Raw genomic sequence first — 13,470 nt, forward strand, 5'->3', positions numbered from 1 at the left:
CGATAATTTTAATTGTACACAAAGTCGCCAAAAAAAAAAAAGACACCATAGCCATTCGATCTGATCCGTAGTTGTATGCATGCGGCAGTACTAACCTGCAGCTTTCGTGTACTTTATGAAGGCTCCATCAACGATAAATATTGGTATGCGTGGAAACAAAACCAACTATTTCATTTAGAAATGCATTTAAATGTACCCGTGCATTGTTTATAACATGCTTGTCAAAGTAAAAGTAGGTACTTAAAATAGCAGTTTGATGTAGCGTCACGTGCCAACCGCACTATAAAACGGCTGTTATTGATTTTTTCGGTCCGATATGCAATGTTTATACGCTAGTCTTTATTTTTGTAGTAAAATACTACGACTTTGGAACTATTAAATTAGAGAATCTAATTGCTAGATTTGAGTCCTATGCATTTATAATTAATCCACGTTACACGTTTCTCGGCAGGAAATAACACATGCACAAGTTCAACAGCTTGTAATTTAATCGAGTAAGTGCAGACGCTCCATTCATTTTGCAAAAAAATAAAATAAAATAAAATAAAAACAGGACCAGTTTATAATAGTTTATGTAACTATTACTAGGGTTATACTAGTACTATGGCATAAAAACAACATTTTTTTGTAATATATAAATGTTTTTTTTTTGTTGCTGTTTTTTTTTTGCAGTACCATACTATATTTTCTTTTTTTCTTTTTAGCTCACCTGTCACAAAGTGACAAGGTGAGCTTTTGTGATCGCGCGGTGTCCATCGTCAGTCCGTGCGTGCGTCCGTCCGTCCGTAAACTTTTGCTTGTGACCACTCTAGAGGTCATATTTTTCATGGGATCTTTATGAAAGTTGGTCAGAATGTTCATCTTGATGATATCTAGGTCAAGTTCGAAACTGGGTCACGTGCCATCAAAAACTAGGTCAGTAGGTCTAAAAATAGAAAAACCTTGTGACCTCTCTAGAGGCCATATATTTCACAAAATCTTCATGAAAATTGGTCAGAATGTTCACCTTGATGATATCTAGGTCAAGTTCGAAACTGGGTCACGTGCCATTAAAAACTAGGTCAGTAGGTCTAAAAATAGAAAAACCTTGTGACCTCTCTAGAGGCCATATATTTCATAAAATCTTCATGAAAATTGGTCAGAACGTTCACCTTGATGATATCTAGGTCAAGTTCGAAAGTGGGTCACATGCCATCAAAAACTAGGTCAGTAGGTCAAATAATAGAAAAACCTTGTGACCTCTCTAAAGGCCATATTTTTCATGGGATCTGTATGAAAGTTGGTCTGAACATTCATCTTGATGATATCTAGGTCAAGTTCGAAACTGGGTCACGTGCGGTCAAAAACTAGGTCAGTAGGTCTAAAAATAGAAAAACCTTGTGACCTCTCTAGAGGCCATATATTTCATGAGATCTTCATGAAAATTGGTCAGAATGTTCACCTTGATGATATCTAGGTCAGGTTCGAAAGTGGGTCACGTGCCTTCAAAAACTAGGTCAGTAGGTCAAATAATAGAAAAACCTTGTGACCTGTCTAGAGGCCATATTTTTCATGGGATCTGTATGAAAGTTGGTCTGAATGTTCATCTTGATGATATCTAGGTCAAGTTCGAAAGTGGGTCATGTGCCTTCAAAAACTAGGTCAGTAGGTCAAATAGTAGAAAAACCTTGTGACCTCTCTAAAGGCCATATTTTTCATGGGATATGTATGAAAATTGGTCTGAATGTTCATCTTGATGATATCTAGGTCAAGTTCGAAACAGGGTCATGTGCGGTCAAAAACTAGGTCAGTAGGTCTAAAAATAGAAAAACCTTGTGACCTCTCTAGAGGCCATACTTGTGAATGGATCTCCATAAAAATTAGTCAGAATGTTCACCTTGATGATATCTAGGTCAAGTTCGAAAGTGGGTCACGTGCCATAAAAAACTAGGTCAGTAGGTCAAATAATAAAAAAAACTTTTGACCTCTCTTGAGGCCATACTTTTCATGGGATCTTTATGAAAGTTGGTCAGAATGTTCATCTTGATGATATCTAGGTCAAGTTCGAAACTGGGTCACGTGCCATCAAAAACTAGGTCAGTAGGTCTAAAAATAGAAAAACCTTGTGACCTCTCTAGAGGCCATATATTTCACAAGATCTTCATGAAAATTGGTCAGAATGTTCACCTTGATGATATCTAGGTCAAGTTCGAAACTGGGTCACGTGCAATCAAAAACTAGGTCAGTAGGTCTAAAAATAGAAAAACCTTGTGACCTCTCTAGAGACCATATTTTTCAATGAAAATTGGTCAGAATTTTTATCTTGATAATATCTAGGTCAGGTTCAAAACTGGGTCACATGAGCTCAAAAACTAGGTCACTATGTCAAATAATAGAAAAAAAAGACGTCATACTCAAAACTAGGTCATGTGGGAAGAGGTGAGCGATTCAGGACAATCATGGTCCTCTTGTTCAATTCCTGATTTGATTGTTCACATATATCACAGTATTTCTAAATAACATATGTCTGCTTTGTCAGGGGAGGGCCCCCTATAATGTTGTTATAACTTCTGGCCCAACCCTTTTGTATATTTACATTGATGTATTTATGTATGCTTGTTGTATGTGTGTGTGTATTAAATATGTATATATATACAATAAAATATGATTAAACTAAAAACAACATTATTTAAATCTATAATAGTTTGTTATAATTTGCAGTACAATAACTAGTTCTTGTTTGAAACACGATCAAATGATCAATGATCAACTTGTATATTTGTTTCGATTATGAATGCTAATTGTGCAAGGTGCTATGTTTTTGACGCTTTTTAATTGGCGCTGACTTTTCTTATTGAATATTTCACAGTTTTAAAAAGTTTTGCAAATTAGGGGTCGTATAATTATAGATAACGCGGTCGTTAATTGGCACATGATCACTCGCTAATCTACCGCGGCTTAGATTGCAATTTCGGTTACCATGGAAGCGCTGTTTGACATGTGTAGGTTGCACATGTCAGGACAGAAGTTCTAGTAGATCTATTCCTGTGGAAATTATAAAAAAAAAAAATTAACAAAAATTAAAAATCCAGGAATTTATGTCCCCACGAAACAGCCGTTTTGGGCAAAACCATGAAATTTCGTGCCGATGAAATTAAATGATTTCACAGTAGTTACAAAAACAAATCTTTATTTAAGACTAGGGTAAGATGCATACTTTTAATAAAGCTGAAAATTCTAAGCCAGGTGTTATACATTTTGTACTTTCAAAAGAGAACGCTAAAGACTTCTGGATAACCCATTAAGCTAAAAGCTTATTTCCAATGGGGTACATGCTACAGGGTTTTTTTTCAGCCGTTTTTATAGCCGTTATTCGGCTATATTCCCAATGCCAAAAGGTATGTATTTTTCCCAAAATGAGTGCAAAAATTCCCAGTCTACATTCTGAAATTTTTTTTATCAAAATTGCACAAAAATTGACCAAGTTATGGACAATTTTGTAATTGAAGTATGTTAAAGAGGTTGTACAGTGTGAAACAAGTGTATGAGAAAGTGCTTAAACACATCCTTACTATATCCTATGGGACTAAATATTTCCCAATTTGGAACATTTACGCGTCAAAATTCCCAATTTTGGGGGTTTAGGCTATGTTCCCAAATTAGCTAGAAAAAACCCTGTGCTAATTCTAATAAAAGATGCAGTGTAAGAAAGGAAAAATAAATCAACGCTGATGGCATAAATTATGCTGTTATAACTACATTATACGACCCTTTATAGATTAAGCATGCTGTGGTGAGCCCCTTCTAAACCATTACAGATTTTGTTAAGCAATTCATATTTTAGTTGTCTTATTTTGCACATTGCCTAAAAGTGGGTGGAGTTTGGTGCCTTTGCATGATTTTATTCTCTGCAAATTCTTCAAAATAAGAGCTGCTTTTGCAACAGTGATCATAATTTTCTTAAATGCAGACTTTTCATTGGCTTTTTATTAGCTCACCTGTCACAAAGTGACAAGGTGAGCTTTTGTGATCGCGCGGTGTCCGTCGTCCGTCCGTGCGTCCGTAAACTTTTGCTTGTGACCACTCTAGAGGTCACATTTTTCATGGGATCTTTATGAAAGTTGGTCAGAATGTTCATCTTGATGATATCTAGGTCAAGTTCGAAACTGGTCACGTGCCATCAAAAACTAGGTCAGTAGGTCTAAAAATAGAAAAACCTTGTGACCTCTCTAGAGGCCATATATTTCACAAGATCTTCATGAAAATTGGTCAGAATGTTCACCTTGATGATATCTAGGTCAAGTTCGAAACTGGGTCACGTGGGGTCAAAAACTAGGTCAGTAGATCTAAAAATAGAAAACCCTTGTGACCTCTCTAGAGGCAATATTTTTCATGAGATCTTCATGAATATTGGTCAGAATGTTTATCTTGATGATATCTAGGTCAAGTTCGAAACTGGGTCACGTAGGGTCAAAAACTAGGTCATTAGGTCTAAAAATAGAAAAACCTTGTGACCTCTTTAGAGGCCATATTTCTCAATGCATCTTCATGAAAATTGGTCAGAATGTTCACCTTGATGATATCTAGGTCAAGTTCTTAACTGGGTCACGTGGGGTTAAAAACTAGGTCAGTAGATCTAAAAATAGAAAAACCTTGTGACCTCTCTAGAGGCCATATTTCTCAATGGATCTTCATGAAAATGGGTGAGAATGTTCACCTTGATGATATCTAGGCCAAGTGCGAAACTGGGTCACGTGGGGTTAAAAACTAGGTCAGTAGATCTAAAAATAGAAAAACCTTGTGACCTCTCTAGTGGCCATATTTCTCAATGGATCTTCATGAAAATTGGTCAGAATGTTCACCTTGATGATATCTAGGTCAAGTTCGAAACTGGGTCATGTGCGGTCAAAAACTAGGTCAGTAGGTCTAAAAATAGAAAAACCTTGTGACCTCTCTAGAGGCGATATTTTGCAATGGATCTTCAAGAAAATTGGTCAGAATGTTTACCTTGAAGATATCTAGGTCAAGTTCGAAACTGGGTCACGTGGGGTTGAAAACTAGGTCAGTAGATCTAAAAATAGAAAAACCTTGTGACCTTTCTAGAGGCCAATTTTTCATGAGATCTTCATGAATATTGGTCAGAATGTTCATCTGATGATATCTAAATCAGATTCGAAACTGGGTCACGTGAGTTAAAAACTAGGTCAGTAGATCTAAAAATAGAAAAACCTGTGACCTCTCTAGAGGCCATATTTTTTCATGAGATCTTCATGAATATTGGTCAGAATGTTCATCTTGATGATATCTAAGTCAGATTCGAAACTGGGTCACTTGGGGTCAAAAACTAGGTCAGTAGGTCTAAAAATAGAAAAAACCTTGTGACCTCTCTAGAGGCCATATTCTCAGTGGATATTCTGAAAATTGTGAGAATGTTCAGCTTGATGATATCTAGGTCAGGTTCGTAACTGGGTCATGTGCGTCAAAAACTAGGTCAGTAGTCGAAGAATAGAAAAACCTTGTGACCTCTCTAGAGGCCAATTTTTCACGAGATCTTCATGAAATTGGTGAGAATGTTCACCTGATGATATCTAGGTCAAGTTTTAAAAGTGAGTCACGTGCCATTCAAAAACTAGGTCATTAGGTCAAATAATAGAAAAACCTTGTGACCTCTCTAGAGGCCATATTTTTCAATGGATCTTCATGAAAATTGGTCAGAATTTTTTATCTTGATGATATCTAGGTCACATGTGCTCAAAAACTAGGTCACTATGTCAAATAATAGAAATAACGATGTCATACTCAGTTGAACACTGGGTCATGTGGAGATAGGTGAGCGATTCAGGACCATCATGGTCCTCTTGTCAGCTCACCTGTCACAAAGTGACAAGGTGAGCTTTTGTGATCGCGCGGTGTCCGTCGTCCGTCCGTGCATGCGTCCGTAAACTTTTGCTTGTGACCACTAGACAGGGTTTTTTCTAGCTAATTTGGGAACATAGCCTATACCCCCAAAATTGGGAATTTTGACGCGTAAATGTTCCAAATTGGGAAATATTTAGTCCCATAGGATAGAGTAAGGATGTGTTTAAGCACTTTCTCATACACTTGTTTCACATTGTACAACCTCTTTAACATACTTCCATTACAAAATTGTCCATAATTTGGTCAATTTTTGTGCAATTTTGATGAAATTTTTTTCAGAATGTAGATTGGGAATTTTTGCACTCATTTTGGGAAAAACACATACTTTTTGGCATTGGGAATATAGCCGAATAACGGCTATAAAAACGGCCGAAAAAAAACCCTGCTAGAGGTCACATTTTTCATGGGATCTTTATGAAAGTTGGTCAGAATGTTCATCTTGATGATATCTAGGTCAGGTTCGAAACTGGGTCACGTGCCTTCAAAAACTAGGTCAGTAGGTCTAAAAATAGAAAAACCTTGTGACCTCTCCAGAGGCCAAATATTTCACAAGATCTTCATGAAATTTGGTCAGAATGTTCATCTTGATGATATCTAGGTCAAGTTCGAAACTGGGTCACGTGCCGTCAAAAACTAGGTCAGTAGGTCAAATAATAGAAAAACCTCGTGACCTCTCTAAAGGCCATATTTTCATGGGATCTGTATGAAATTTGGTCTGAATGTTAATCTTGATGATATCTAGGTCAAGATCGAAAGTGGGTCACGTGCGGTCAAAAAGCTAGATCAGTAGGTCTAAAAATAGAAAAACATTGTGACCTCTCTAGAGGCCATATATTTCATGAGATCTTCATGAAAATTGGTCAGAATGTTCAGCTTGATGATATCTAGTTCAAGTTCCAAAGTGGGTCACATGCCATCAAAAACTAGGTCAGTAGGTCAAATAATAGAAAAAAATTGTGACCTCTCTAGAGGCCATATTTTTCATGGGATCTGTATGAAAGTTGGTCTGAATGTTCATCTTGATGATATCTAGGTCAGGATCGAAAGTGGGTCACATGCCTTCAAAAACTAAGTCAGTAGGTCAAATAATAGAAAAAACTTGTGACCTCTCTAAAGGCCATATTTTCATGGGATCTGTATGAAATTTGGTCTGAATGTTAATCTTGATGATATCTAGGTCAAGATCGAAAGTGGGTCACGTGCGGTCAAAAAGCTAGGTCAGTAGGTCTAAAAATAGAAAAACATTGTGACCTCTCTAGAGGCCATATATTTCATGAGATCTTCATGAAAATTGGTCAGAATGCTCAGCTTGATGATATCTAGTTCAAGTTCGAAAGTGGGTCACATGCCGTCAAAAACTAGGTCAGTAGGTCAAATAATAGAAAAACCTTGTGACCTCTCTAGAGGCAATATTTTTCATGGGATCTGTATGAAAGTTGGTCTGAATGTTCATCTTGATGATATCTAGGTCAGGATCGAAAATGGGTCACATGCCTTCAAAAACTAAGTCAGTAGGTCAAATAATAGAAAAACCTTGTGACCTCTCTAAAGGCCATATTTTTCATGGGATCTGTATGAAAATTGGTCTGAATGTTCATCTTGATGATACCTAGGTCAAGTTCGAAACAGGATCATGTGCGGTCAAAAACTAGGTCAGTAGGTCTAAAAATAGAAAAACCTTGTGACCTCTCTAGAGGCCATACTTGTGAATGGATCTCCATAAAAATTGGTCAGAGTGTTCACCTTGATGATATCTAGGTTAAATTTGAAACTGGGTCACATGCCTTTTAAAACTAGGTCAGTAGGTCAAATAATGAAAAAAACCTTGTGACCTCTCTAGAGGCCATACTTTTCATGGGATCTGTATGAAAATTGGTCTGAATGTTCATCTTGATGATATCTAGGTCATCTTTGAAACTGGGTCAACTGCGGTCAAAAACTAGGTCAGTAGGTCTAAAAATAGAAAAACCTTGTGACCTCTCTAGAGGCCATACATTTCATGAGATCTTCATGAAAATTGGTTAGAATGTTCTGCTTGATGATATCTAGGTCAAGTTCGAAACTGGGTCAACTGCGGTCTAAAACTAGGTCAGTAGGTCTAAAATTATTAAAATATTTTGACCTCTCTAGAGGCCATATTTTTCAATGGATCTTCATAAAAATTGATCTGAATGTTGACCTTGATGATATCTAGGTCAGTTGCGAAACTGGGTCACGTGCGTTCAAAAACTAGACCAGTAGGTATAAAAATAGAAAAACCTTGTGACCTCTCTAGAGGCCATATTTTTCATGAGATCTTCATGAAAATTAGTGGGAATGTTCACTTTGATGATATCTAGGTAAAATTCAAAACATGGTCACGTACCTTCGAAAACTAGGTCAATAGGTCAAATAATAGAAAAACCTTGTGACCTCTCTAGAGACCATATTTTTCAATGGATCTTCATGAAAATTGGTCAGAATTTTTATCTTGATAATATCTAGGTCAAGTTCAAAACTGGGTCACATGAGCTCATAAACTAGGTCAATATGTCAAATAATAGAAAAAACGACGTCATACTCAAAACTGTGTCATGTGGGAAGAGGTGAGCGATTCAGGACCATCATGGTCCTCTTGTTTAGATTGTACTAGAAAAATCTTCTTAAATTGAAGAAAATGTGTTACTTTGGAGCTTCTGACTTTGCTTGGAATCAAGAAAAAATATTTACTAGGTTGTCCATTTGTTTGAAAATGCACAATACCTGTGACGCTGTTAAGAATTACAATATGTAGTTGGTTAATGTTTGGTTTTGTATTTCAGCTTGTTATGGAATAATTCAGGTACCAACTGGACCTTGGTTTTGTAGAAAATGTGAATCCCAGGAGAGAGCTGCACGTGTTGTGAGTTATCAGTCATAGTTTAAAAAGTCTTATGTTAATTTTTTATGCCCCCGAAGGGAGGCATATTAGTTTTCAACTGTCCGTCCGTTTGTTCATTCGTTCGTCACAACGTTAACTTTTTGCATGAAGGCACTTTACTCGCGAACCACTGCACCAAGGACCTTCAAACTTCACATGCTGATAGTACTTATTGAGTACACCACCCCTACTGACATTGGGGTCACCAGGTCAAAGGTCAAGGTCACAGGGGCCAACGTTAACTTTTTGCATGAAGGCACTTTACTCGTGAACCACTGCACCCAGGACCTTCAAACTTCACATGCTGATAGTACTTATTGAGTTTATCACCCTTACTGACTTTGGGGTCACCAGATCAAAGGTCATGGTCACAGGGGCCAGTGTTAACTTTTTGCATGAAGGCACTTTACACGGCCCCTATTGACTTTGGGCTCACCAGGTCAAAGGTCAAGGTCACCAGATCAAAGGTCAAGGTGCTGCAGGGGCATTTGTCACCATTAGTGACAACTCTTGTTTTGACAATTGGTTCCTAAAAGACAGTCTTGAAAGATGTTTAGGTCAAAGGTATACCTTGATATCCAAAAAAGCTACAAAATTATTGAAAAACACAAAACCATGTATTAGAAAAAGTGGGAATTAATCCAATGCTAATTAAATGTTTTAAATGATAACAACATAGTAAAAAATGAATAATCTGATGTCTCTTTATTATATTTCTGTTTTGAAATAAACTGACATACTATGGGATGGCATGTGCGTCAGTCTGTCTGTTCCACAGGATTCTTGCACACAGCATAATTTATAACTATTAAAGGTATTGACTTTAAACTTGGCATATAGGCTGACGTGCAGAGAGCTTGAACCTTATTCAAATCTGCCCATCATACAGGGCACTCGTTTGGCCGTTTTTGGGGCCGAATATGGGCCCCATTCCCCTCATAAAATAATATGTTTTTTCCCCTTTCACAGAAGAAAATTCCCCTGATAACAGGTTGTTTGATACAACTAAATATGAACTCTCTTTCAAGTTAATATTTAGTTACTCTAAGGAAGGTTACTGCTGCAATATAGTTACATTAGTTAGAAATGATTGAAAACAGTATTGATAAGTGTGAAAAGTAGTAACATATATATGGCTAAAATCTTCCTCTTTTTGTCTTAAAACGTCGAAAAATTCCCCTTCCTGAGGGTATGGGTACCTGTCCCAAAATGTTGTCTAGTGCCCTGTCATATTTCATGTCCAGAGCATAACTTAAATTCTTTTGACTTTAAATTTTGCTTCTGTCCTCCTCTGATATAACCTTTCGGGCATATATTGCCCCACTTGGCAAAGCTCTTGTTTTGACTGTATTCTTAGTATTGTGAATTATTGTTTTAGAGAAGTGTATTTATGTCCACGGTGTCAAAGATTTAGGAGGCATGTAGTGCTTGAACTGTCCATCCATCTGTCAGTCAGTCCATCTGTCACACTTCTTGTGCAATCAACTTGTAAAGTTTTCATTTAATTGAAACTTTGAGTTTGTGTTTATCATCAACATGAAATAGACATGAACATAAACTCAGTACTTCTTTGTCTGATTATTGCTTTCTGGAGTTAAAGCTTTTGGACTTTGAAATATTACACTACATTAGAAGAACTTTGTGTACTTAACTCCCCCTAAAGTTTCCGTCCGATTAAAGTGAAATATAATCAGCATGGAGTGGACATGTATACATTTTCAGGTCTTGCATAAATGTACTTTTTATGCCCCCAGCATCTACTGATGCGGGAGGCATATAGTGATTGTCCTGTCCGTCCGTCTGTATGAGGTTAACCAAACGGGACTGTTTCGTCTAGCATCAATACCCCTTACTAGAATGACTTGATACTAATGCAGATGTAAGCTGTGACCATTCCTCATCTTCAGACATCACCTGACCTCAGTTTGACCTTGACCTCATTTTGGACTTAGGTTGCTTTATATGTGCCATCTCTTGGTTAACCAAATGGGACCATTTCGTCTACCATCAATACCCCTTACAAGAATGAATTGATACTAATACAGATGTAAACTGTGACCATTCCTCATCTTCAAACATCACCTGACCTCAGTTTGACCTTGACCTTGTTTTGGACTTAGGTGCAAAATCTATCGACAAGGATGCCACTGGGGGCATCAAGTGTTTATTGAACGCAGCTCCTTGTTTTTTCTGGAGCAACAGTCCAGTTGTGAATTTTATTTATGATTAAATAATTTCAGGAAGCAAGTGTGTACATGTTGACATTATTTTTCTTGTTTGTTGCAGAGATGTGAGTTGTGTCCCTTGAAGGATGGTGCCTTGAAGAGAACTGATAGTGGAGGTATAGTATTACAAAAAATAGAAAACACAATTATAAAATAAGTAATTAATGATTTTACTCATTTTAGTCATGAAATTGTTTATGCTTGTTGCATCTGTATTTCTGAATACCATGATTGGATGCAGACAAATATGTATAATAGAATATGAAACTTTTTAAACAGAACATGATGGTGTTATGTAAAGTTTGAAAACTGGCTTTTTATGGAATGTCCATGTTTCTTGTAACTTTTTCTGCCAAAGCATTATTGTGAAATCATTAAATATCAAGGGCACACCATTTCGTGATTTTGAGAAAAGTGGCTTTTTTTTGCGGGGATATGAATTTGTGGATTTCTGCTTTTCAAGATAAAATGTAGACATAGTACTAGAGATCAATCAGTGACACAAATAATAATCCTCTGCCAGGATTTTTCATCCTTATATAACAGAGGCCTATTTTAGGCCACTTCCCAATCAAAAAATATATTTTTATGCCCCCGAAGGGAGGCATATTAGTTTTCACTGTCCGTCTGTTCATTCGTTCGTTCGTCACGTTAACTTTTTGCATGAAGGCACTTTACTCGTGAACCACTGCACCCAGGACCTTCCAACTTCACATGCTGATAGTACTTATTGAGTAGACGACCCCTACTGACTTTGGGGTCACCAGGTCAAAGGTCAATGTCACCAGGTCAAAGGTCAAGGCGCTGCGGGGGCATTTGTCACCATTAGTGACAGCTCTTGTTTCCCAACTGTGGCAGTAATATTTCCCAAAATGCAAGGTAAGATTTTCCGAAATCATGACAACAGATGGTTAAGATTTTGTTTACATTTTAGTATTACCATAGGAAGCATCTGGTATAGATTTTTACAGGTACTCTGAGAACATGACTCTCAAACTGTCAGTATCTCGGTGAGCTATATACTTGCGAACAACATTTCATAATTACGGGCACATCAAAGGACAAGTTAATTTGCGTGTTTGTTTAACAATTTATGATCGACTGAATTGATTAGTAATAATTTTAATTAGCTTGGAATACAGAAATAACAAACTGCAGGGATCATCCTAGGTCAAAAATTTAGGGAGAAGTGACTTCTGAGAGTTCTCCCTCCACAGAATTTAGGGAGAAATCCAGGAATTTAAGGAGAAGATTCGGCATGGTATTCAGTTTCCCCGCCTATATATCCACTTTCTGTGGGTCTTGCTATAACTTATAAACAGTAATTATTTAAGGAAATTGAATTGTTGCATTATTATTATCATGAATTTCTAAATAAAGAACAAACTGAGCCATGAAAAAGACGCCTTTAAATTTTTATACGAAATTTACACGTCCAAAACTTGTAAATTTATCAGGTGCACGATCGAAACGCCGTGGAAATTTTCATAGATGTTTCGATTTTCGTGCTTTAATAATGCCTAATCTTGCATCAACTTGTTCAGATTTATACATTTAATTGATTTATTTATTAATATTTTCGAAAATAATACCAAACTTGTAGATATTGGTGATCTTTTTACAATATTTTGTATGGCAGTTCAGACGTCCGCGGAATCGTTTTTTATCCAAAATGCCTGGGCAATTCATTTACAGTATTTGAAATAATTTTTGAAGTAATTTTTGATAAAATCAAGAAATAATATACAATTAATGCATAAGATCATGCACTTGTTAAGTTTATCAGCTTTTTACATGCCGATTGAAAATTTTCAAAATTGCGGCGGCTTACAATATTATTGATTAACTACAGTGCAGGCTGTCTAGCGTCCCTAAAATTCCTACTTTTCTTATTTTTTTTCTATTTGGCTAAAATTCCTTTTTTTTTTTTTAAAAATCAAAGGAAATTCCTAAAAAGGCCCCATTTTTTCACAAAGATTCCTAATTTTTTAACTTTTTTGCAATGATCAAAAAGAGAAAATGTTTTAAATGTTGTTTAAAAGTTCTTCTAATTCAGAAAAAAAAAACAGTTTAGCACAGTTCAAAGCAGTTTACCAGTGGATCCAATAGCTGAAAACAGTGGAAAGCTGGTAGACGTCTTTTCTGTAAATAAAGCACTATTTGTGAGTTACTTTTATGTCAATCACATAAAGGTAAGCACATTACATGGTCTTTAAAGTCCATATTTTAATTTGAAAATTCCTAAATTTAGCCCTAAAATTTCCTTAAAATTGTACCAAATTCCTAATTTTAGCCCTATTTTTTTGTACAAATTGCCATAAAATTAGCCCTAATTTTTTGTCAGGGTATGCTAGACAGCCTGTACAGTGGGATATTAATGCTACGATTGATAAGTTTGACAGGCAAGTAGATTGTGTTGACCATGGATTTATCGGTAATTTAATCTAG

General features: G+C 36.4%; 1 protein-coding gene across 1 annotated transcript in view; it reads left to right on the top strand.

Annotated features, from left to right (window-relative positions):
- LOC123531414 (protein AF-10-like) overlaps positions 1-13,470 on the top strand; it is a 114,281-nt gene that overhangs the window by 16,003 nt on the left and 84,808 nt on the right. The window contains exons 2-3 of the mRNA XM_045312347.2: positions 8,700-8,779; positions 11,084-11,138. Of these exons, the coding sequence (XP_045168282.1) occupies positions 8,700-8,779; positions 11,084-11,138 (135 nt within the window). The remainder of the gene's footprint in view (positions 1-8,699; positions 8,780-11,083; positions 11,139-13,470) is intronic.

This window comes from Mercenaria mercenaria, chromosome 11 (genome assembly GCF_021730395.1).
Source record: "Mercenaria mercenaria strain notata chromosome 11, MADL_Memer_1, whole genome shotgun sequence".
Taxonomy (NCBI): domain Eukaryota; kingdom Metazoa; phylum Mollusca; class Bivalvia; order Venerida; family Veneridae; genus Mercenaria; species Mercenaria mercenaria.